Source organism: Elgaria multicarinata, chromosome 4, assembly GCF_023053635.1.
Source record: "Elgaria multicarinata webbii isolate HBS135686 ecotype San Diego chromosome 4, rElgMul1.1.pri, whole genome shotgun sequence".
NCBI lineage: Eukaryota > Metazoa > Chordata > Lepidosauria > Squamata > Anguidae > Elgaria > Elgaria multicarinata.
Window position 1 is genome coordinate 33770731 of NC_086174.1, and position 26714 is coordinate 33797444.

At 40.7% G+C, this 26714-nt stretch overlaps 2 protein-coding genes across 2 annotated transcripts in view; both read right to left on the bottom strand.

The window, feature by feature from the left end:
• Positions 1-26714, bottom strand: part of USH2A (usherin) — a 594633-nt gene that overhangs the window by 202556 nt on the left and 365363 nt on the right. The window contains exons 41-44 of the mRNA XM_063125387.1: positions 25736-26364; positions 9686-10020; positions 4711-4833; positions 185-348 (exon numbers count right to left, since the gene is read on the bottom strand). Coding sequence (XP_062981457.1) covers positions 185-348; positions 4711-4833; positions 9686-10020; positions 25736-26364 — 1251 coding nt within the window. The remainder of the gene's footprint in view (positions 1-184; positions 349-4710; positions 4834-9685; positions 10021-25735; positions 26365-26714) is intronic.
• LOC134397802 (mitotic checkpoint serine/threonine-protein kinase BUB1-like) lies at positions 2306-3343 on the bottom strand. Its single transcript, XM_063124764.1, has one exon. It carries the CDS (start codon positions 3269-3271, stop codon positions 2306-2308), a length of 966 nt encoding a protein of 321 aa, XP_062980834.1. The 5' UTR covers positions 3272-3343.

Consider the following 26714-nt stretch of genomic DNA (forward strand, 5'->3'; position numbering starts at 1 on the left):
TGCATGTGTGAATGGGCCAATATATATATATATCAAACAGCACAGATAGAGCTTTCACATCACTTCATATGCAAAAGGAAATTAATGCTGATATGTTCAGCTACGAGTCATCAAGTGCTATACAAATATGTGGGAACCAGCCTTTTAATACTAGATTAGAGTAGCAAATAATAAGGGCACTTACTTGGGGTGGACCATTCCACTTCTATAGCAGTATGGTTAAGAGTTTGTGCAGTTACATTACTCCCCTTCTTGGGAAAGCCTGCCAATGTTGCAGCGAGCACTTCTTCACTTGATGTATATCCAACATCATTGTGCACTATAAGCTTATATTCATATGTTGTGAACCTAAAGGACATGATTAATCATTAGAAAAAATGGGGCAACTATACTTTGAAGAATTCTGTTACGATAAACATGTATTATTATTCCACCAAACATTTTAAAAACATACACATGGTGGTTAGGTTTTTAAAATGTTCTTATTCATATTGCTTGGAATCCAGGGAGAAAGAGTAACAGGTTTGCTTGAAATATCTGACCAGCACTAGCAGGTAACAATAAACTAAATAAAATGCAATGTTGAATTGTTATTGTTTTCCAAAGTAGCAAGGGATTACGGCTCAATTCAAGATGCAATTACAATGATGGCAAGCTGCCAGTGTTTGGCTATGAAGTTGATTCAATGGTTGTTTCCCCACACCCCTACTGGAAACCCCACTGATCCGAAGTTCTACGTGCCATTATAACAGTATTCACCTTATGCTTCGTCAGCTGATCACAGCCAATCTAATTGTGTAAAATGTCTGTTATGAGAACAGCTGAAGGATGAATATATTTTATTTAGTTATTTATTTATTTATTTAAAACATTTCTTGGCTGCCTTTCAGGGCAGAAGCCCTCCCAAGGTGGCTTAGAGCAATAAAATACATAAAAAAGAGTTAAAATATTAAAAGCAATAAAAACATAAACTCAATAAAATAGCAATAAACACAATAAAAGCTAACAACAATGGCATTAGCAGCAGCAACAGCAATCATATCATGAAAAGGCCATGGTAAAATAATATGTTTTCAAGGTTTTCTTAAATGCCTGCAATGACAAAGCATGGTGGACCACCAATGGCAGCTTGTTCCAAAGATGTTGCGCCACTGCTGGGAAGGCCCTCTCCCATGTGGACACCCACCTAGTTGCTTTCACAGGTAGGGGCGTGCTTTGCCTCAGTTCCGAAACCTGGATCTGAGTTGATGCAGACTGATTCTGTCCACCTCAGCACGAATCTGGTTTGGGACCAGATTGGACTGCCTCTGCCCAAAACAGTCAAAGCACTTTGGGCCGATTCTGTCCAATGCCCAGCCACTGCCCCCTTCTTCCAACCACAGGACTTAACTGAAGACATAATGTGGGAAAACCATTTCTTTCTTCTCTAACCTCTTTCATACAACTTCATATACATTGGACATGTAGAAGGATGTGTGTGTGTGTGTGTGTGTGTGTAGAGGATCACATACGGTGTCTCATCATCCTGACATCCACATATTCAGCAGAACCTCTGACCAGAGCGTAAATATGTACAAGTTGTACATGTACGGGCCCTACTCAGCAATTTAACTTAACTTGGCAATTCCATTCCCGCCACCCACAAATCAAAACTACACTTAGGTGTAATTCCGTGCAATAAATTGCACATTGTAAGTAAATAGGGGATCAGGGATGACTTTCAGTTGGAAAATGGCAAAGGAGAAAGTTTTAATAATAATAATAATAATAATAATAATAATAATAATAATAATAACTTGAGCCATACTTAGGCTGAATTGTGTACAGTAAATTTATTTATTTATTTATTTATTTATTTATTATTAATTACATTTATATACCGCCCCACAGCCAAAGCTCTCTGGGCGGTTCACAAAAGTTAAAACAGTAAACATTAAAAAAGTATACAAAATTTTAAAACTATCAGAAACATAAAAACAACAGTATCCATTTAAAAATTGATATTTTAAATGGAACAGATTTATTCCCAAACAAAATGGAGATTTAAATCTCCTCTAGCGAGTCCTACAACAGAATCCACTTTTGTGAATGTTTGTTTTCCACGAGCAACACTGCCAGCCTATTACGAAGAGCTGTTATTTTACTGGAGTAAGTTCTCAGGAATACTTCTCTCAGTCTTGCCCGCAAGGTTCCCAAAGAGGGCAGCTGGCTACAGTTTTGAATATTCAGCAAGGTGACGAAGTCAGTTCAAACATCGGCATTAGGGATCCTCCTGAAGACGCTGTCAGGTTTTCAGATCTCTTTGTCATTTTTCACTTTCATATATGTGCCAAACAGCATACAGTACACCATTGCAGCTATGCCAAAATAATGTCTGGTAATTCCATGGCTTGTGTGTCATCATTTCAATACACTGAAATCCAGATGTCTCACACTTTCCTGTGAATACAGTTCCTTCAGGAAACAGGCTCATGTCTATGCTTTGGCCAAAATCAATGATTGTCAAGCCATGACACATGCTGTCTACGTCGCATGTCTCTTTGTCCAAAAACCTTTCACCAAAAATAAAGTTGTCAGGTTTAATGTCGCCATGAATTATGCCACACTTGTGAAGCTCTTTGACCATGTGCAGAATTTTTACGGTGAAGTAGATGACGAGCGCTTGGGGCAACACCTTCTCAGTCAACTTTTGGTATATGTTTATGGTATTCAGCAGAGTTCCATAGCTGTAGAGCTCCCCAACTAAAATACTTCCATTGCGGAAGAAGTGAGCAGAATAGAAGTGGATGAAAAGATGGCACATGCTTGGCTTGAGCCTTTCCGACAGCTGAGCTGCAATGTAGAACTCCCAGGGGCTGGTGGGCTTCTGTGCCTTCAGTATTACTTTACGATTATTTTTTGCATTGTCCATATCCAGGACGGATGCTTGATAGATATGTGCGAAAGCTCCTTCTCCAAGCAAGCAGTCAACATGGAAGGAGGTGGATTCCAATTTGAGCTCAGTCTTCGGTCTGACAACTGGAAGATTTGATCCCCATTCAAAAGTGTTGAAGTAGGCACTGATCGGTTTAGGCAGCCTGGACAGAAGCTGCCGGATCAAGGTGACATCCCAAGGGTTCTCCATGACTTTTGCCGCTTGGCTGGCATGCGCTGGAATGGCGCTGAATGGCGTAAAGGCGAGGCGAGCAGCATGAGCAAAATCTCCTGTGTCATTCGGACTAGAAGCCAGGGTTTTGTTGCAATTTTGCACCCACACCGTGCAGTCGTCCATCAGGCCCTTGGGAAGCTGGCTTCCCTCTGCTGGTTTGGCAGCACAGCCGACTGTGGAACGTTCGCCAAAGACTCTAACTTAATTTAGACTCTAAATGGCATCTCTGAGGCAAAGAGGAGCTTCATGGATGATTTTCAGCTTTAAAATGGCATAAAGTTCAAGCAAAGAAAACAAAGCACTGATGTTGGGGATACTCAGGATGGGGTTAAACAAAGGATTTAATAACTTGGCTCTGGGGACTGAAAAAAGCCTTCCAGAAGCATCTGGCTTCTTGACTGAATTTGGACTGGCTGATCAAGCATGACAAACGCTAGACTTCCATGGGTCAAACACACAGAGCTTCCCAGATCATGAGGGCTACTCAGGTAGTGCTTTAACCTCCTCATTTACCTTGAGTTGGAGGCACTTCGGGATTGGAGGAAATGTTATGTTAATTACATAGCATGCAGCTGATGCTCTTGCTTTTGTTTACTTGAAAGTACGCACATAGTGGCCCCAATCCAAACGAGCAAGTCAGCTACATACTATATACTGAATGTAACATATACTTTGACCCTAAGACTAAAAGAAGACGGAAGGCTAATTGAAGGTTGAAAATCAGCAAAATAAAAAAGGGGATGCCCTGGGTTGGTTTTTCTCCTATTAGAAATTGCAGCCTCAGAGGCTGCTTTAGCTAACATGAAAGTGTCGGAAGTCTATGGGGCAGGGATGGGACTACACATGATTTTATGAAGGAATAGTGAAATTCCAGGCATCCCAAAGTTCTCTAGACAAGCACAGTACTGATTTACAGAGCTGATCCCCTAGGGCAGCGGTTCTCAACCTGTGGGTCGGGACCCCTTTGGGGGTCGAATGACCCTTTCACAGGGGTCACCTAAGACCATCGGAAAACACATATTTCCGATGGTCTTAGGAAACTGTATTGACTGAACTATGTCATGTATCATCATCTTTTGTATTATTAAAGCTATTGTTATGTATTATTTTCATTAGCAAACCATCCCATGACAATGGATCGTGTAGAGAAGAACGAAAATAATTTTATGGTTGGGGGTCACCACAACATGAGGAACTGTATTAAAGGGTCGCGGCATTAGGAAGGTTGAGAACCACTGCCTTAAGGCAACCTGGTGCTTGTATCCTATGAGTTCTCTTTAAAATTAAGTACGTGCAAATGGCTTGCTCACTACCCCAGCAGTTCCTGAGTATGGTGTTTTTAAAAAATAGAACAAAATTGGATGCAGGACACAAGAGTGATAAAACAGCAAAGAAACATAACCCAGGTGTGTTAATAAGGGTAATGCCAAAGGAGATGACAGAAAATATTTCATTACATAATTAACATGTTCACAACACGAAGACACAAGAAACACTTTGAACTATTAAGCATGGGCAATACAAAATGCTAGCATTTGTTTTTATAGTTTTTGTAATCTCACCTGCTAAGACCCTTATCTTCATAAAACCACCGAGTTCCTGAGTAAATATTGTGCCAGAGATTTAAATCTTCAGGGGGATTTGATGCAAGTGGCTGCTGGATTTTACGTCTCAGGAGCTCATATCTAACACAAAAGACAAGCAGAATGCTGGGATTATCTCAACTAATGTTATTACCAAAAAACAACCCCCCAAAACAGGTTGTTTTTAAAAGTCACACATTATTTTGTTTTTACAGCTGTAAAATGTAAATGTAATGTTTCAGGATTTGACACTTTCTGAAACTTACCTAACTAGTTTCAAAACAGATGGTGATATGTTTCGTAACACTTCTTTTATTAGGAAGAAAGAATATGAGAGTGTTTAATGGCTTATGACATTAAACGTTTGCATAACCTTTTAGAATAACTTGACTGAAGTTTGAATAGATATACTCCTTTAGCAAGCAAGGCTTAAGTCACGGAAGAAAAACTCAATGGAATCTTTGCAGTTGTGTGTTTATAGCAGAAGCAGCATCCACACTGCAAATGTAAACCAGTTAGAATTTGCTTAATTATAATGCTTTCCCCATGGAACACTCTAGAAATTGTCATTGTAACCAGTCACTTTTAGAAATGTGCATTTTTCACATTCCATTCCATTATTGTTCTGTAGATTGTCTTTGGCCTGTATTCCAACAGTTTCTCTGTTGCTGATGATCAGTGGTGTTTATGTAATTAAAACAGCAACCCCCCCATTCACAGGAGTGAGCCATCAGCAAGCTCAGGAAAGCCAAAAACAATCCAATGATGACTGAGCATGCTCAGTAGCCATAGAATGCAGATTGACTGTTGCGGTGGGGGACAGAAATCAAGAACCTTGTAGCAGGGGGAATTGAATGGAATACTGACTTTGTTTCAGGTCCCACTTGTTCCTCCTGAATTCCAATTTAATTAAATTAATTCCTAAAATTAATTATAGGGTTGGACCATGCACACTTTGCTTAGGAATGGACAGATGAATCTAATTCCACCTTTTGTGACTTACACATGTGTTCATTATGAAGCAGTTTTCACATTTCTTCCTCTTTTTTAAAGGACTTAGGATGTGGTCCCAGGGCTGCTCTTTAATAAAGTGTATCTTCTTTCTCTCTGTGTCTCTTTTTTTAAAGGTAATAGCTGTTCCTTGCAGCACCTATGCCCCTGGGAGTGATGGGACCTGGTGATATGCCATCACTCCCAGGGACATTATATGGAAAATAAAGATGGCTGAACATCTGAGCCCAGCCATCTTTTTTCTGTCCAACATACCAGGAAGGACAGCACCATCCCAGGAACACTGTATATGATTGATATATAGATGGGCCCATGGAGATGGCCACGTGTTTTTGTGTTTTTTTTTTCTATACATGTCATCATATCCTGTCACTCCCTGGGCATTTGCATCTAGGGATACATGAGAAATTTGTTAATTTTTCACCCTCACTGCCTTGTAAACTTTCTTCAAGAGGAGAGCAATGTTCCAATCTGAATATTAGTCTGGGAGGTGCAGATCAGTTAAGTTCCTGAAGTATCCTTAAGTTTGTTGCACCTTTTAGTTCTTTGAGTTCATCTGCATCTTTTCCACTCTCTACACCAGTGATCTTCAACTGTTGGGTCATGACCCAAAGATGGGTCATGAGATCAGTCCAGATGGGTCACAGAAAAGCTGCTGCCATGTTGGGCATGGAGATAATTTTGAAAGTGGGTCCCAAGTCTAGCACCACTGGAAGACCACTGCTCTACTTTTCCAATGACACTTGGGCATTGATAAAACCTTCAAAATAGAAATCTTGATGTGATTGTACAGATGATTGCACCAAGGCTTTGTCTTCTGTCATGTTTTACTGATGTACATATGAACATTGGGAAACCATCACACAAAATTATATTATTGTAACTGTATATACAGATATATGCAATTCCAAGTTTGCCTTGTTGTGGTGTTCCATCAAGGGCATCATCAGACAAGTGTTTTATTGTAATGAAGGACAGAAGCAGGGGTGGAGAAGTGACAAAAAGGAAACGTGATTTCCCCCATATGATGATGCTCCAAAGCATACACACACACACACACACACACACACACACACACACACACACGAACCTTAATCTAATTATGCATATATTTATGTTAAAGCATTTTTGCCTTAATCAGTGCACATGCGCATATTAGTAATGTAGATGAAAGAGTAGAAAGCTGCAAAAAATTGTACATAGTGCTTTGAATAGAATTTGGAAATAAAAAACAAAGGAGTTAAAAACTGCTGGCTTGTAGCATGTATATATTTACGGTACTTTTTTAGGATCAGCACTGGAATAAACAAATTGTGGGCTATGGCCTTAATAAGGGATACTTTCAGCCTACATTGTAGGGTTTAGGTTGAAATCAACAAGACTAAAGAAAAGCAACTTCAAGTACTCTGACTTCATCTCATTTGTGGATTGCAAGTTTGTTTCTCTTTGTACTGTTTTCTTCAACTCTAGTCCCCAAGAGAGCTGGAGAAACTGAATTCCAAAGTTAACATCTTCAAAATATTCTGAGGTCTTCCCATCATAAGAACCATTTCAATGTTATTAGTTTATCAACGTCAACAGAACTGCCGCCCCTCCATAAAAAGCCAGAATTATTTAGTTCTGGTCGGTCTCCCTATAATTTGATGGAAAAGGCATGAGAAATATCACAATCTTTTAAAGCACCAGCAAGTAACTGCGTAAAAATCACCTTCGGTGGTGGTGGCTGCCCTATCCACTTTTCTCTCCATCACATTGTGCTGAGCAACTGCTTGAGTGGTTGTTCTGGTTGGAAGCAGCATGGCCACACCATGAAGAAAATGAAGTTTGCAGTGCAGGTTTTGTTGTATTACTTCTCTCACCAGTGGTAAGAGATTCGTACTGTAAATGTATGGAAGTGTAGATTGCTTCTCCAAAACTGCTTTATTATTCCCCAAAACTGCTTTATTATTCTACAATGCATGCATAGTAATTAGTCTGCAAGAATGTCACAGTTACATATTAAGAAAAACAATACCGTATTTCTTCGATTCTAAGACACACTTTTTTCCTCATATAAACATCTCTAAAAACGGGGTGTGTCTTAGAATCGCGGGTGCATTCATTATTTCTTAGAATCAAAGCTTTTTTTCTGTTGGTGGTACTGAAATTAGTGTGCGTCTTACAATTGATGGCGTCTTAATATCGAAGAAATACGGTAATATCTCAGAGCATGTGCAGATGTATCATTTCATTTTCTTATTCCTAGGCAAGTCTTTGCCAATCTGCAACCCTCCAGATGTTTGAGACTATATCAGTGCTGACCATTGGCTGGTTGGGACCGATGGGAGTTGTAGTCCAAAACTCCTGGAAGGCACCAGTTGAGAAGTGCTGCCCTAGGCAGTGGTATCTAAAGTTAGAACCATCCCAGTGCTACACTGGAATAACATTTTTGCACAAGCAGATGTCAGCTCACACAGGGGGATTTCTGCTTTCTCTCCTCCCCCTTCCCACAAATCTACTCCGGAGTCTTCCCTAACCCTCTAGAGCAGATTTGGGAGGCACACGATAGGGAATCCATTCTGCCAGGGGGTTGCATTCAGCTAGTGGATGGTCATTGTTGGAATCAACACTGTAGCAGAAGACTCTGGAACCGGCGTGATGTGGAAGACTGATACACTGATTCTTCAGGCACTTTATACATCGACAAACCCTTCATATCCCCAATTCCGTATTGTACCACAACTGAATTTTCTATCAGCTCTCTTTGTTGCATCACTGTAATATTGGCCAACATTAACTCAAGACAAAGGACTTTGGATCTAGTGGAAAGTTGCTGGATTTCCAGAAAAATATGGAATTCTCTTATCCCAGGGGGAAAAAAATCATGACAGGAAGGATGGTCTCAGATAAGACACAATTCATAGCATAATTTAAGTCTGGATCACCACAGAGGAATTCCACTTCCAAAATAGACAGAGCTATAACAACAGATTAGTTGTTTTCACTTTTGTTGGAGGAATCTTGTTCCTCTGAGGAGCTAGAGCTCCTAGAGATGGATGATGCCATGGAAACACCCATATCAGGAAACCTGAGGGGGGGATGCTTGGGGGAGAGGACCACAGGTTCATCCCCACAGGAGGAAGAGAGTTCTGCTTCAAAGTCAGAGGCTGAATAACCACACTATTCCAGAGAATGTTATTGTTTTAAGAGACAAATTAGTTGGGCTCCTGTAAGAAGAAGAAATTCCTGGCTCCAAAGGATTGCTCAAGAGGAGGGAAATCCTCAGGAGCAAGGCTTGTAATGTACTGCAGCTGAGGCTTGGGTGGAGTTCAGGAGATGCTGGTAACATAAGCCTGCCTGCTCAGTCTAGCCTTTGCTGGAAATAATGTTACTGCTGCAGCGCCTATATCTTGCCCCTTGACCTGTCTTTGAACGGCTGTATTATTGGCCTTTGAACCTGCTTTTTGAAACTCTGTCATATTTGACTGATATCCTATGTATTTGACCTTGGCTACATCTGTCTTTTTACTGGAAAATCCATGTTCACCTGGTACACTGCGCTTGACTATTGGCTTGCTTTGACTTCTCTGTTGCAGTTGGCCTTGTGCTTGCATAATGAAGAGCTGACCTTAGTTGAGGCAGGATGCTTTGGGGAACTATTCTACACTGATTTGTTCACCATTAAAAATCTTGCAGATTGTATTGGGAAACATTTTGGGCTACCGGGCCTCACATGAACTGAAAATGTGCCCTAGAAATATTAAGAATTAATATTCCCCTGCTGGTGCAGTGGGCAAGCAATCTTTTAGACAGGCTTCTCCGTCATTATTGATCATCTTAATTCAGGAGTCCCTGTTAAGCTGTGGTCCAAGAGTTCCCTTGACCACAGCTTGAATATGAATTATCTAAACAAATATAAAAGATAATATTTCAATAGAGTTGCAGACTTTGTTATGTACATTACCTTATGTGGGGTCCATTGGGCCTTGATGGTGGCTGCCAGGAAAGAGCAATGAATGACTCGCTAATTGGGATCACAGACAAAGGGCTAATGCTCTGGGGAAGTGATGGATGGGTAATCACGTACACAGGTAGACTCTCTGTGCATCCTCCAATGTAGCCGCCACCTCCAGAGCAGACTACTATGGTGACTGAGTAGTTTGTGAAAGGGATCAGACCGGTCACTATGTGGCTCATTGATGACGACAAGTTGTTGGTAAGAGTGATTCGAGGGTCAGGCATCCGGATCTCATAACTAAGTATTTCCCCATTTGGTATGAAAGGAGAATTCCAGGAAACCTGAGGGGAAAAGATAAAAGATTTTTGCAATATTAAAAAAACAAAAACAAATTAGCACAGCTTTGATAGTACAATGTGTCCTTCTAACATTATAGAGTTCTCATAATCATTCAAATTGTATACGCCACCTACCAACCTATTCTCTGTCAGGCATTGTTTGCCATAGCTGTGTTTAAAGTCAATATCAGCAAACTAACCCAAATTACAAAATATGTTCATAGCTGTTAATGAGAATATGAATCTTTACTGCCACTATTGTAAGAGAGTTATGGCCGCCAAGAGAGGCCATTTTAAATAACTCCATGTGGCATTCTGTCAGGGTGTAAGGAGGTCATTGCCAAAAAAAAAGGAGGTCATATATTTGCAAAACATTTGCATGTGCTAATTTATAAATGTGTGGATGCAAACTGAGAAATAATTACTATAATTTCAATAGCACTACAATACATTTCACCATAATAAGGGAGACCTGGTGACCTGTGTGTCTACTCTGTTTTTCCCAGGTGTTAACTGTGGGTGAGCACCTTCAAGGCTTACATGGCTGTACCACAAGCTGTTCATCTGCAAAGGCTTACTACTGAATTAGCGACATTTTTCTCCATGATTTGACAAGACATTTGTACACAATTCATTTGACATAGGTAACAGCCATTAGGGTGGCTGAGTATGATGCATAGGTTGGCCCATTGTTGTGTGTGCTACAACAGAGAATCTACTTATTTATTACTTGAAAGACTAACACAGAGATGATCACAGAAATATACGGTAATTTATTTATTTATTAAATTTTATACCACCCCATAGCCGAAGCTCTCTGGGCAGTTTACAAAAGTTAAAAACAGTGAACTTTAAAAAATATACAAAATTTAAAACCATCAAAAATATAAAAACAACAGTATAAAACTGTATCCATTTAAACAACAGTTCTGGGTTCCATTAAAAAAAACACTTAGCATATATTGTTAAATGCCCGGGAGAAGAGAAAGTGCCAAAAAGATAACAATGTTGGCACCAAGTGAGCCTCATCAGGGAGATCATTCCATAATTGGAGGGCCACCACTGAAAAGACCCTCTCCCTTGTTGCCATCCTCTGAGCTTTCCCTTGGAGTAGGCACTCAGAGGAGGACCTTAGATGTTGAGCGCAGTGTAGGGGTAGGTTCATGTTGGGAGAGGCGTTCCGTCAGGTATTGTGGTCCCAAGCCATGTAAGGCTTTATAAAACCAGCACCTTGAATTGGGCTTGGAAACGTATAAGCACTGCATCAGACACAAACTTTAGCTGCATTCGCTTCGGAGTCCAAAGTATAATAAGTATATTAATGTGAATCAGCTGGCTTGGTTTGTATACATGCTATAAAACAAATGCAATTACAGCAGAGTAAATTACAGAGATTTGAGACACTGGTCTCTTGCTCCTCAAGCTATTCTTGACACCAAACATTCTTAGATCAGTAATTTCATAGTCCAAAGTTGTCCGTGTCTATAAAGCCACATCAGAGAGCCAGGCCTGGAAGATCACCAGGGAATAAATAAGGTGAGATGTTAAAAACCAGTGGAATTCTTAGGTCATTATGATTGCAGAGCACCTAGTCACAGAAATCTTTAAGGATGCTGAAGGTCTTTGATAAAAATAACTTGGAACACTTTTAAACAAAACACTGTTAACAGGAAGTCTTGAATCACAGGAACACAAACAAGCTTAGCAGTATCGTCATGGAAAAGATTTCATTCTGGCAAGGCTTAAAAATGTCTGTTCAGGTTACTGCTACTCCTAGCTCACAATAACATGAAAGCAAACGACAAAAACACCACATGAAAACAAATCTAAAGTGAGGGGGAGGCAGAAGTGAATCCATCCTAGTTATTTGCATTATCTTCATCCTCCCTTATGAAACAGTGTAAAATCGTCCAGGCAAGGTAATATTATGTTGTAATTTACAACATGAAAGAAAAGATATTTCTTCCTGCAACACCCTCCGTGTATTACAAATACGCAACTGATGTAAAACCTCAAGGTGGCAGTTGACCATTCCTCTTGAGAATCAGGTGAGTATAAAAGAAGGAGGTAAACACGGAAGGCCATAGAAAACTCTGATGCTTTTATGTTTTGGAAGGGACGGTAAGAGAATCTTAAATAACAGATGTGAGGTGCTTAATAATAAGGTGCCTGACAATGAAATAGAACATTGGTCCATCAACCAGTATACTTTACTTTAACTGATAGCAACTCTTCAGTGGCTTCTCCCAGAGATCCTTTAACTGAAAATGCTATGTATTAAAGCTGCTTCCCCCACTCCCGGCCCACTATGCTTGGTCAAGTAATCCATTCCACCCCCAACCTAGTAGCATATCTATTACATTAGTCACCTTATATTACAATGGGCTGGAATTAGCCAGCAAATTATCCCAGCTACTAAGACCTACTGAAGTTTGCATCACCTAAAACATAAAAATATCTCTGTGTTTTTTTTTCTCCCAAGGAACTTTCATCTCTAGCATTTCTAAACTGCTACTCCTGATACCCATTTAACATCTCACACTACTAATTAGGGCAGAAGCTAAAATATATATATCTTAAAATGTATGTTTTAGTACTGTGTTGTTGGTCTTTCTATCTTTCACACACAGAGAGAGTTTTCCCCTCTAGCTGGGCACCTATGCACCTCTGGAAACCTTCCCTTGCATGTACCAAGTTGATCTAAACCTCCTACATAACCCCCCCATAATAATACATTTTCATACCAGCCACTAGGATTGGTGTGTAGAGGAGCCTCCAGAAATCACTCACTTCCCCTTGCTGCGTTAACGGCAGTCGCCATTAACACAGTGGAGGGAAAGGGCCAGAAGCCAGGGCGAGCACTTGGGCATGGATCCGCACTCATACTGAACGCATCCGACTGGGCCGGATATGGCAGGGGATGTCTGCTGCCCTCGTGGACCCAGTCGGACACTCAAATCATCCCTATTGGTGTGAAAGATGTTTCTCTTCATGCTAAAAATGATGGGTTCAAAGGAGTTGTTTAATGTGTCGGGGGTCCGACGCCACTCCTGCCTTATATTCAGTCTTTTGGGCAGGTTACATGTCCCTTGCCATGCCTTTCATGACCGCCATTTTATAATGGCATCAAGGACAGTTTCTCAAATGCACCCCGGATCCAAAATGGTTGCCTGTCCCTGACTTATATGACCACTTCGTGTATTTGACAAAGTGGGCTCTAGTCAATGACAACTTATAGAACAATATATTTGTTATCTTTAAAGAGCCACAAGTAACTTCAGTTTGCTTGTTTGTTTTACTATAGCACAGTTAATGCTCTGAAACTGGCTTTGAAGATTTCACAGAATCACAGAGCGTGTACAGAGGAGGGCAACCAGGATGATCAGGATGAGGGCTTTTAATGGTTTAATGGTTTTAATGGTTTGGGGGTGAGGGTTTTAATAGAATTGTCTTAATGTGGGTTGAGGGTTTTAATGGAATTGTTTTATATGTTATTGTAAAGTGCCTCGATGCCAGAAATGGTGAGGCGGTGCTATAAAAATGCTTTAAATAAATAAATAAATAAATAAGTCTGGAAACAAAGCCCTATGAAGAAAGACTGAAACAACTAGGCATGAGAAAAGAGAAGATTGAGGGGAGACATGATAGCACTCTTCAAATATTTAAAAGGTTGTCACACAGAGGAGGGCCAGGATCTCTTCTCAATCATCCCAGAGTACAGGACACGGAATAACGGGCTCAAGTTACAGGAAGCCAGATCCCGGCTGGACATCAGGAGAAATTTCCTGACTGTTAGAGCAATACGACAATGGAACCAGTTACCTAGGGAGGTCATGGGCTCTCCCACACTAGAGGCATTCAAGAGGCAGCTGGACAACCATCTGTCAAGGGTTGCTTTAAGGTGGATTCCTGCATTGAGCAGGGGGTTGGACTTGATGGCCTTATAGGTCCCTTCCAACTCTACTATTCTATGATTCTATGATAATAGTAGAGCTGGAAGGGGCCTACAAGGTTTCTATACAACTTGGCATGACATTCTAACTACATAATCTTGGTGAAACTTGCTTGGTAAAAAAATACAAAATCACCAAAATCAGTCTCTCTTGAGGTGGTAACCACTAACAAGATATATTTTCCCGTTCTTATTGGTTTTTCCTATTGTCTTGTGATCTCAATTGCTGTTCATTTAAAAGGAGTGTTAATGACTGGTTAAACTTTCATGCAATATTTTGCTTTCTTATTTTTCCAGCGTATATTCCAGAAGCTATTATGATGTATGAAAGTACCCTTTCTATTAAACCACCTGCTTTAGTCAACTCCTATAGGAGTCATTTAAGCAAAGCCTAATTAATCACTCTATTTGAGTGCTCTGCAGGTCAAAATCCTCCATTTCTAGGGCGAATGCCCAAGATCTGATCAGGTCACTGTGTCGTGTCTATCAATAAGCAAGTACTTGTGAACTAAGGGAACTTGTTACACAATTAGCACACTGGCAAGTAGCATGGAAAATGTTACTGTCTCTATTAAACAAGAAAGGAAGGGTAGAACTGACTAGCCATGGGAAACTATTACTACAAAAGAAACAGTTGCAGGGTTGCATGGGTGGTAAAGCTTTTGGACTACTATCAAAGAGATGTTGGAATACAGCATGTTGGATTCTACCCCACCCTCACTACCATACACCTCATCAACGTGATAGTATATTGAATAATTTTGGATGATCTACTCTTATAACTGGGCTAAATTTGATACTGAAGGCACAATCCTATGCATGTTTTCAGTCTAAACATGCATAGGATCGAGCCCTTATTTACTTATAAATAGTCTCTTGCGATTATACATTTATCATACTGATTTTGTCATGTTCTTCTTTTAATCCTCTTAAATGTAGTTTAGATAGGCTTGGACCCAATGGAAACTTGGCATAAACAGAAAGCACTTCCATTGATACCAGGGAGAGTCTCTGATTTCTGTCAATTTCTCCCTGCCCCAGTGGCTGCAATACTCATGCTGAACTGAATGCTGTTCTATAGGATTGAAGAGGTTTTCAGGAACTTAGGAATGAGCAGCAGGAAGGAGGAGACAGGAAACTCCATTCTAAAAAAAGAAAAGAAATCTATTTGTGGTTATTAGGATATAGGACATCTACACTCATGTTCCTCTTTTTCTATTGTGGCTATTGTCAAGTTGCAGCAACTAGTTGTGCCTTTCTGCTCATAACGGAACAGAACCTCTAATCCAACTCCTTTGAATTCTGGTTTGAGGTAGAAAACTATATGGTCAGACCATAAAAGATATAAAAGCATATCCTGGCTGGGATCCGAAAAGCTACTTTAATGTATACCCATGTGCTTATGCATGCCGTGTGTGTGTGTGTGAGTATAAACATTTTTACTTTAAACAAACTACTGAGCCATATCAGAATTGTTTTTTAACTTTCTTCATGTTAACGGATGTGCGATGCTGGGAATTTTGTTCCATTTGAGCACGATGGGATTCTGCAGTACTTCTGTTCCAGTAAGTGACAGTGGACTGTAGTGGATTTTTCTCCGTTTCCAGAAATATTTTGTGCATTTTTTTTCCCAGGTCTTGCCATTTGTGAAAAATTTCCCTCCATTACTTTGCAGCTTCTAAATTTGTGCAAATTTAAAAAGTCTGGGCAATGAACAGAGCGGACATTTCCTTTCTGGACTTCCAGGAAATGAAAGGAAGTGTTGAAAGGGAGGAGGGCACTAACAAATGTCAGGTCAACATTTATAGTGAGAGGATTACATTGCTGAGTGGGAGATATGGTTCCTCCCACCCCCTTGGTGCACTTACTATGTTCACATTTTTTTTATTCCTCCTTTATCTTACTATTATTTCCACACACACACACACACACCTCCAGGCCTTCACAACTGTGCGCAACTGTCAGGATTGACACCAGGACTCTTGAGGTTTCTGATTATTCCAATTCTGATTCAGAGTTAGACCAGAGTATGGGAGAGGAAACTCCTGAAGAGTCTCCAGGAGTGGGGGAAGAATCTTCCCAAGGCTTATCCTCCCTCCCATGGGAAACCTAGTCCCTTCCAAAGCGTCAGAAGAGGGGCATGAGTAGGTTGATGCAAGGGTGTGCATCAGTCTAAGAGCTTTATCACACCAGCGTTGTACTGTGCAATCACTGCAAATTGCATGCAAAGGACTCCGATGTTTTCCAGCTTATAATCTGCTTTAATTGCACTTCTTAACCAAAATATTTTGCTACTAGTTTTTGAGCGTATCATTTGTTGTTTTCTGAGCAGCCACTGGGGCGCAGGAGCAGGATTTGAAGGAAAATTAAACAAATGCTTACATCTGTGTAGGCTTTAAAGATAAAGACATTAAAATTGACACAGTGACAGATATTAAGGAGAGCTTTAAACATACCAAACTTTAATTGGATTGGGTCATCCGTTGATTTTTTATGATCTTTTTACATTTCCCCCCTTAAACCCATTTCCTGTTATGCAAAGGATCTAGCCACCCGGTAGCAACAACAACAACAACAACAGCGACAGCTTAGCACTGTAGGGGATAATTCGAGGGAATCAGGTACGTGGGATGAAGCTCTAAGTGGGCTGAGTTAGAGAGGGGCTTGGGACACTCTGCCAGAATAGCCTCTCACTTGAGTACATAGAATAAGAGTCCCCCTAAGGGAGGGGTTCACCACAGCTACCAATCATCAATTGGGTGGCAATTCTCTACCTTGCAAAAGCCTTTCCTAATAGAAAGCTCAGGGTTAACTATTTAGGCCCTAGAGCAGTCTTTGCATTTCATTGAAGCTATACTGTTAGCATAATAAAACCTTGACTAGCGTGAAGTTTCGAATTTCTGTTATGTTGTTCATGTAGAGGGAGGGCTATTGACCCCGACAGCAATTTAGCCTATATGCAGTCTTGCCTTGTCAGTTTCCTTGTATGTTACCTATTCCACTTCCCTGTTCCCATTAACAGCTGAAGGAAATTGACAAAGCAAGGCTACACATATTGTGTAGTGTAGTGGCTAAAGTGTCAGACTGGGAGTCCGGAGATCCGGGTTCTAGTCCCCACTCAGCCATGGAAGCTCACTGGGTGACTTTGGGCCAGTCACAGACTCTCAGCCCAACCCACCTCACAGGGTTGTTGTTGTGAGGATAAATGGAGAGGAGGTGGATTATGTACGCCACCTTAGGGATGTTGGGGAGTTCCATCTGGGTATGTGTGAAAACGTGATAATTTTTCTGGTTCAACTCTGGCAGATTTTGCTGTGTTTCCCCATGCTGGCATCGACTTGATCTGTACCGAGTCAATTCAATACACAGATTCTATTTTTTTTAATAGTAGCAATTTGCACGAATTGGATTTTATTTGTTTATCTTGAAATCGTGCAAATAGGGTCCTTTAAAAATAATAATCCCCAGGTCTTGTGTAAGTGTGCAAGAGCACACTTACACAAGCTGTCCAATTTTTATTTATTTTTATTTATTTTTGCATTTATATCCCGCCTTTTTTTCCTCCAAGGAAAGGTCTTTGCAATGTGTTCAGCGGAAAGCGGTGACTGCTGCTATTCAAGAAATGCAAGCCAAACACAGAACTAGGGGTGTATAGTTCTTTGGATTCTGGCCACTATAAGCACTATGTCTGCATGTTAGAGAAAGTTGCAAATTGGCATGTACCATTAAGATACAACACTGAATCCAGATTTACCAAAAAAGAAAAAAAGAAAAGAAAAGAAAAAATGCATTTTGCAGAGCTCAGTTCCACTTTTTGTTGTTCTTGTTTTACAAAGTTGGATGACCTTTAACGTGAGAATTTAGCAACGCATGAAAGCAAGAGGGCATACCGGATGGTTTTGTGTTGAAAACAGCAGTAGTTTATCCACTGATTTGAAGCTCTGTGTTAAGTCTAAGAAAGAGGGTGCCCAAGAGGAAGCTAGAATAGGGCAGCTACTGGGAGAGATTAACTAATTCACTATAATGATTCAGGAAGCTGTCATTTAAAGATCAAAGCACCTTATTTTCTCCACCACAAAATTTAAGGGATAGAAATTAGCCATTGTTCCCCCATTAAGCAGCTATAACCTTGGGAAGCATTTCTTTACGACATAGTCAAAATCTTTCAATTTAAGCAAAAGAGTGCTTCAAGAGGAAACGGCATAGATGTAACAATTTCACTGGACCAGGACTATGGGTTAAATCCAACAGCATGTTAGAAGGCATCCACTATTGTGATGGGATTTTCTCCCTCTTTCCTTCCCTCTGTAGCCATCCACACTGCTCTAAAATCTGCTCCAGAGTATTTCCCAACCCTCTGGAACAGATTTAGATGCTGCAGGGAGTGGAGGAGGGGAAAGAATCACCGCCTCCCACTGACAGAACTTCCTCCATCAGCAGAATGTTGGGGTGTGTGTGTGTATGTGTCAAAAATGTCTTACTGCCCTTTCTCACAAACACTGATTGTTCTGTTCAGTGATAAACACAACAATTTTTTGAAGCAGCTTTCAAACATCATTTGTTTAAATAAATAAAGGAAACGTTGTACAGGGAAAATGTGCAACCTTCCCCACCACCACTCTTGGACACATTAGGTAGTATCATATACTGGCCCGACGCTATCAGAACAAACCACTAGTGCAACTTACAGTTCCCAAATTAGTGGTTCATGAAAACTACTGCTGCACGGTTGTAAACTGCCCTGCATGGTTGGTGTGACATTGTAATAGAGCCTGAACTGCATTAGGAATTGTGTTGATACTGTCTTGTATCATACAATTCTTGATTTAAGAATTAAAATGTGAACCATGATATTTCTTTCTCCTGCTCTTCCTGGCCCTCCTTTTCCTCTGTGCATGTGTGTAGACCCTTTCCCCTTTTTCGGTGACACAAGAGATAGCTGAAGTGAAAGGGCCTTGAAGTATACATGCTGTAAATGGGCTCTATATCTTGTTGGAACTGGGACATGCAATGTTACTGTTGTTTTTTAAACTATCCCTAACAAAATCTTCTTGAGAAGCTATGAAGATGATGATTTCAGGACCCAATTTCCTAAGTAGGGATGCTGGGAATCCTGACATTTATTTTCTGATTCAACTTTCTTTTCATTATGCTGTCTGATTGTTCCTTCTGCTAGTATGATCAGCTAAACAAACCACAAACCCTCCATCTGTAATTTGTTTGGCATTATATGTCAACCAGGAGCTCTGGCTTGTCTCTACCCCAACTAACCAGAGTCATAACCCAACAACAACAAACCATGAGTTATCTGAAATCAACTCCCTTCATAATTGCAGCACATGCTATCGACACATCTTCAATTGTTGTTGTTGGTTTTTGTGCATCTGTAGTAAAAAAGTAATATGTACATCTGCACAAAATCACCACTGTGCTTGAACACCACATGTCATAGGTAGAAACTATGAGAGAATCTGTGTATTGGGAAACTGGAAGGGATGAAGAATCAACAGGATGCACAGGATGCACAGGATGCCTTCGTCACTACATGATAAGTGCAGAGCTGTATCAGCACATCTGTCTAACACCTGGTATGATGGGTAGAGTAGGTCTTGAGCTCAAGTTTGAACCTACCACAGACTATTATAGTCAGGAAGTAATAAGAAGTTAAGTACTGTATATGGTCTTAACGTTTTATTGTATTATATATTAATCATATTTGTACATTCACTTTGTGAATGTACGGATAAAAGGAAGCTTATCTAGTTACACCAGCTTAGGCTCCATGGATTTCAACAGAACTCATGCCTGCATGATGGAAGGCAGGGGCGATGTAGGCATCTGGCTGTATACTGAAATTTTAAAAAAATCTCAGGAAGATTCTATTAGAGATTGTATTTAAAAATAAATAAATAAATAGTGTATTCTTTTTATAGTACAACAAATGATTTATGGAAGCAGTACAGTAAAATAATCAAATTTCCCCAAAAATACTTTGAGACCAAAAAAAAAAAAAAAAAAAAAAAAAAATTGGTTGCCAAAAATATTAAAGTTTTATAATATTTCTGCAGATAACCACTGTAACAAAGAGAGAGCTAAATGCAGTGCTCCCATACAGAAGCATAATGCAATGTGCTCCAATGTGCGCACACAGCTCTTGTACAGGTGGAATTTCCCATTCGTTTCAAAAGAGCACCTTTTACCAGCTTAGGCTGATATACCAACTGCGCCCTTATCTGGACAGTGATAGCCTAGCTACAGTTATCCATGCTCTGATAATCTCTCGTTTGGATTACTGCAATGCGTTATACGTGGGGCTGCCTTTGAAAACGGTCCGGAAGCTTCAGCTGGTACAAAACAGGGCAGCCCGTTTACTAAGAGGGACTGGCTGGCGAGATCACATTACGCCAGTCCTTTTACAACTTCATTGGCTGCCAGTCCAGGTCCGGGCCCGATTCAAAGAGCTGGTATTGACATTTAAAGCCCTAAACGGTTTGGGGCCAGGTTATTTGAAGGAACGCCTCCTCCCATATGTACCTACCCGGACCTTAAGATCATCTACAGGGGCCCTTCTCCGTGAGCCCCTGCCAAAGGAAGTGAGGCAGGTGGCTACTAGGAGGAGGGCTTTCTCCGCTGTGGCACCCCGGTTGTGGAATGAGCTCCCCAGAGAGGTCCGCCTGTACTCCTTTCGTCGCCAGCTGAAGACCTTTTTATTCACTCAGTATTTTAACACTTAATTTTAACTTAAATTTAAATTATACTGTCTTAACTCTGTATTTTAACCTTATATCAATTTTGCTGCGTGGTTTTATCCTGGTTGTGCTTTTTATATTGTATTTTGTATTTGTGTTTTTAACTTGTTGGTTATTTTATGATGGTTTTAATTTTTGTGAACCGCCCAGAGAGCTTCGGCTATTGGGCAGTATAAAAATGTAATAAATAAATAAATAAATAAATAAATAAATGAACAGCTCCTTTCATTTAAATGAATGAGGAAGACCCCAGGTCCACAACAGCACCCTTGAATCCTGAGCAAGTCACTAGGTCAGGTTCAAGTATTTTGAGTAAAAGGACTCAGGAATGAGTCAAAACCTCCTAAACCAGCCTCCCCCAACCTGGTATCAGCCAGGTGTGTGGGAACACAACACCCATCATCCCCAGCCAGCACCGCCATGGACCGTGGTGAATGGGAATTGCAGTCCAACTCATCTGGCAGGCACCAGGTTGGAGAATGATGCTCTAGACCCTGATTCAGATATTTATTTATGCAGGTTGTGAGCCTACTGCTGCACATGATCTTCCCTCACTAGACAGATAATCAATACTGTCACCTGTAATATTGTTGGGATGGTGAGGAAGGAGCAGAGGTTATAACCAGATACAGTATGTTCTCCCCAAAGAAATGACCCGCGCATTCAGAGAGTGAAGTCCAACATCATGAGAACAGGCATCCATTTCACAATGGGACTTTCCTCTCTTCTCCTCCCCCTGACACCCCCCCCCCAAATCTGTCTAGAGTGTCCCTCAATCCTCCAGAGAAGATTTTGGGATGTGCAGTGGGTCCTATGGGGAAGGAGGAATCACTGCCTCCTTGTTCCCCTGGTGGAAGCTGTTCTATTTGCGGATTGGGTTAATTCTATTTGCAGAGTGCTGAGGGGCATCCTGGGGGTGGGGGAAATGACACCCCCACACAAACACACAGAGTTAAATTGTGTACTCAGTGAAACTGGCAATGAAAGTGAATGGTGAAAGATTCAGGACAGATAAAAAGAAGTACTTCTTCACTGAGTGCATAGTTAATCTATGGAATTTGCTACCAGAAGATGTAATGATAAACACCAACTTGGATGGCTTGAAAAGGGAATTACACAAATTCATGGAGAAGAAGGCTATCAGTGGATACTATTCATGCCTCTGCATAGCAGTTGCTACAGTGGTGGAGTAGGAGAATGCTATTGAACAAATGTCCTGCTTATGGGCTTCCCATAGGCATTCGGTTGGCCATTTCTGGAACACAATGGACTAGATCAGCCTTTGTTCTGATCCAGAATGGCTGTTCTTAAGAGCAAAGATCAATTCTGTTAAAGATTGATGGGTCAGGGTGGCATTGCATTCTTAGTCCTTACTAGAACTGATCCTTGCTTCAATAGTTATTATATTTACACTCATACTTTATTGTATACCGCCCTACTGATTGTATACTGTCCTAGTATTTATAAGGCTGAAAGGTGATTTATACATACTTTAAATAAGTAAATAACATACAATCATAGTTTGGAGGTTGAAAAACGTTTTTGCATTTTCAGAAGTAATAGTAATGGTAGTTTCAAAAAACTGAAACGCCAAAGCAGGCACAGAAGGGGAAGGAAGCAGAGGAAGCATGTGGGCGTGACATTCATTCTCAGCTTAATAAATCATGATGTATTGAGCTGGGTAAATTTCATCCATACGCCCAATGCTTCTACAAGATATTAATGTACCCAGTTTGACACACAAACATATGTATTCTGATACGTCATTGTACTGATATGACTTTCCGTAACTCCCTATTTTTAAAATTATATGCTATGACTAATGGTTTGGGTATATCCTGAGTTCCATGCCCTCCAAGTAAGTGTTCTGTTCATGCATCACAGTGACATGTGGTCTATAATAATTAAACAACTTCCTTACCATTGCAACTTACTTACAAGACAGAGTTAATAAGAACATAAGAAGAGCCATGCTGGATAGGACCAAGGGTCCATCTAGTCCAGCATTCTGTTCATATAGTGGCCAACAAGCTGTTGACTCATGAACAGCCACTGTTCATACAGTGGCTCACAAGCAGGACTCGAGTGTAATAGCACCCTCCGCCCATGTTCCCCAGCAACTTATGTACATAGGCTTACTGCCTTTGTTACTGTAGGTAGCACATAGCTGTCAGGACTAATTGCCATTGATAGATTACCCCTTTTAAAACCATCCAAATCATTTGGATAGTGATATATTTCAAAAGGTTTGCATCATCTCCTGCATTTTAGACCTAGTATTGCTTGTCAAGATTTCAAACTGTAGTTCTACAGTTTTTCATTAGGCTTGTTTTTATCCATATCCTCAAATTATTTAACACAGGTAGAGTATCTACACACACACACACACACACACACACACGGAATAACCATACCAATCAATAACAGCAACAATAATTTTAGTGGATGATCTCCATCCTTATGCAAATGTCCTTTGTTTTGTGCTCTAGTGAGCAAGCTACTGTACCAACACTTTTTGGCACTAGTACAAGACTGACTCCGTGGAAGCATGTGTGTATTTACACAAAAGAGGCTTCTAAGCTACAAAAATCCCTCTTGTTTGGTTACACTAATTTCCCTTGAATGAAGTTTGTATGCAAGCCAAAACAATGGTAGTTATCCTGTCCTCTAGAGTTCATTCCCAAATGAATGATGTGAATAATTGAAAAATTCCTAGGTAGTCCTCTAAGACTGTTATTTTCTTAGTCAGTCAACTTCTGCATCGATTTTACCTTCATCGGAGATTAAAAGTAAAACAGATATTTTGACACCTATATGAAAACATGTAACATTTATCACTCATAAACGTTAGCATTTTCATAAAGTCTAGAAGGGTAGGTCTTTGTATCATGTGTGTGTTCATCTGGCTTGGTGATTAAAATTAAATACCCCCGCAGTGTCGTTCCAAGTATTTCAGGTATGAGAGAAAACTGGAAGCATTTCAACAGTAACACTGAGCAAAATACTAGAGTTGGGGGAAAGGTTGAATTTATGGTAGTTTCAGGCTTAAACACTAATAATTAAAAGTACTAAAACTATTGCTTAGGGTGAAGAGGCAGCTTGATGAATTTGGGGAAAGGCTGATGCAGAGCAGGGACAGCAGCCAAGGAGATGTTTCCAGCAGAATGCGCCTGCCAGGGTCCAGCCAGGGCCATGGGTGGCTGTATCCAAAGTAGACCTGAAGGATGTTCTCCATCTTAAGAAGCTCTAAGGTGAATGTTTGAGCAGGAAGTTGGAGAAGCTGAAAAGTGGGGTTCTAGAAATGCTGATAGATGGAGCTTGAAATGTAGCATGCAGAAAGGGCTTTTCTATTTGCTGGGTGCCCAAGGATTTCATTCAACTCAGAGGCTGAAGCTTAATCCAGACAAGACAGAAGTACTTTAGGTAGGAAAATCTGCTGCTCTGTATAGAGGGGTTCAACTCCTATTGGATGGGATTTCATTCCCAGTGAAGTTGCCGACTACGGAAGCACTAGTGGTGGCAGTAATTAGTAGTGACTTTTTTTACCAACATCATTTGGTATGTCAGTTGGAAACATATTTAAGGAAAGTGAAACTAGAATCAGTTAAGTACACACTAGTAATTCCAAATTTGACTACTGTAATGCACTCTATGTGGAGCTGCTTTGAAGATGAAACAGAAATTTCAGCTGGTACAGAATCCAGGCCACTCATATCCTTATTAGGGCTAGATGGTTGGATATTACACCATTTCTGAACATGTGGTGCTGGTTGCCAGCATGTTTCCAGGTCCAATTCAAAGAGCTGTTTTTTATTTCATTTTTAAAGCTCTGAATGATTTGAGACCACGTGATTTGAAGGAGTGCCTACACCTGTATGAATTGGCCCACACATTTAGATTATCCTTAGAGGCACTGCTCACTGGCCTGCCACTAAAACTGGCAGGCACTAGAGTGGTGTCCCCTACCCTTCACAGTGTTGTCACCTACGCTACGGAATTCTCTCCCAAGTGAATTACAGCTGGTTCCATCTGTGGCTGCCTTTAAGAGGGCTTAAAAACATATTTGTTCTCTTTGGCTGATTAATTGAGGTTTTATGGGATTTGCTGCTGTTATGTACATTTCAGATTGCAGTTTATTGAAAATGTCTTATTTTAAATTTGTTTATATTTCATCTGATTTCATTATTTCATTTCATTTATTGCATTACATTTGATACTGAGTTTTGCCGGTCTTATATTGTAAGCCACTTTGGGAAGACTAAGGCACCTAAGAAATAAATTAATTTTTGTGAACCACCCAGAGAGCTCCAGCTATTGGGCAGTACTGAAATGCAATAAATAACAAATTAATAAAATAATAAATTAATGACATAAATCTATCCATTCATTCTGCTTGCCAATTGCATGGGCTGCTGCTGTATAGCCCTATTCCTCTGCTCACATGAAGATGGGTCTGAGGCATAACAAAAGGAAAAAGCATGCACACAGTCCCTAGCAGCCTAAATCCCAAATCTGATTCGGAGTAGCCCAAGCCTTGGAGGCTCTGACAGGAATTAAACTGCCACACTTACCGTCAATAAGGAACAAGCTGAATTTATGTTGGTTTGGGACTAAAAACAAATCAGGAAAGCACTTAACCTCAGTCAACAGAAGCGGGGGTATAGGAGCAGATACCATAGGGGATACGTCTGTAGTCTCAGAGCCATCAGTTTGACTGGAATAAGAACCATGGAGATGAACACAGCTGTTTGAAGCAATGGCTAATTAGCTCATTGGGACAGGACCTGTGAGGGAGGCATGAGGCCTACAAAAATATTTGGGTTATCCTTCGGACCACCAGCTTGACACTAAACACTTGATGAAAGATAGCTGTGGTGTTGTACAGTGTGTGAAGGGCCTAGTATAGGTCCACGGAAGCTACCCTTAAAGACGAGCAACATTTCTAACCTAAGCCTGACCCTGCCTATATTTACGTGAAAATATACGTTAGGACCAATAAAAATAAATCCGAACAAACCTGTGCAGTATCTGGGCCTAATGCTCCCACTACGGGAGGCTGGATACCCGCAGGTCTTGAGGGCCTGGTGATAACTTCTGCCCAGGTGCTACTGTTAGTGCCTCCTTTAAAAGTACTTGCCAGTATCCTGTATTCATATTTCTTCCAAGGGCTAAGAGCAGCGCTTTGGTCCAGGTAGGTCTTGGAATAATTGAAAGGGAAGGAAGCAACAGTGGATACTTGTTCTGTTCCCTTCATTCTCCTCTCTATTGTAACATTTTCAAGCTGTCCATTTGGATGAAGAGGAGGCTGCCACGATACTAGCACAGATGTTGGTGTGTCTGAATATAGCTCTGGAATGGGGATATCTTCAGGGGCATCTGGAAGGGTCCGTACAGGTGAAGTCTCAGTGGAAAGAGAACATCCTTGGGAGGTGCAGCCTTCTACTTGAAACTGATAAACTGTGAAAGGGCGCAAGTCATGGACAGTGCATTTAGATCTGGTTCCTGCAATAGTGGTGTGCAGCTGGGCATTTTGGTAAATGTTGTAATGGGAGATAATGCCATTGGGCTTTGAGGGATGCTGCCAGGAGATTGATACTGCTCTGGATTTAACATCCAATAGGAGTGGTGGGTCTATAGGACCTGGTTCTGTAACATATAAAGAAAAAAGAGATAATTAATAACAAGATACAGATGCCCAGAATACAGTCACTTTTTTTGGCATATGGATTCCAATGCACACATTGAGCTCTTTCACTTGCCTTTCCCTCTTCACGGCAATCTAGAGTCCAGAAATAGATGTCACCCTCAGCTTCCCTCCCTTATTATAGTGAGGTGCAGGAGTTCCGCCAGTGGAAATGCAGGTTGCTTACCTGTAACTGTAGTTCTTCGAGTGGTCATCTATGCATTCACACATATGGGCTTTGCGCCTCACCTTCTATAGCTGAGTGGAACGTTTTTGGCGGGAACCCCTCCCCCACGCTACCGCGCATGTTCAT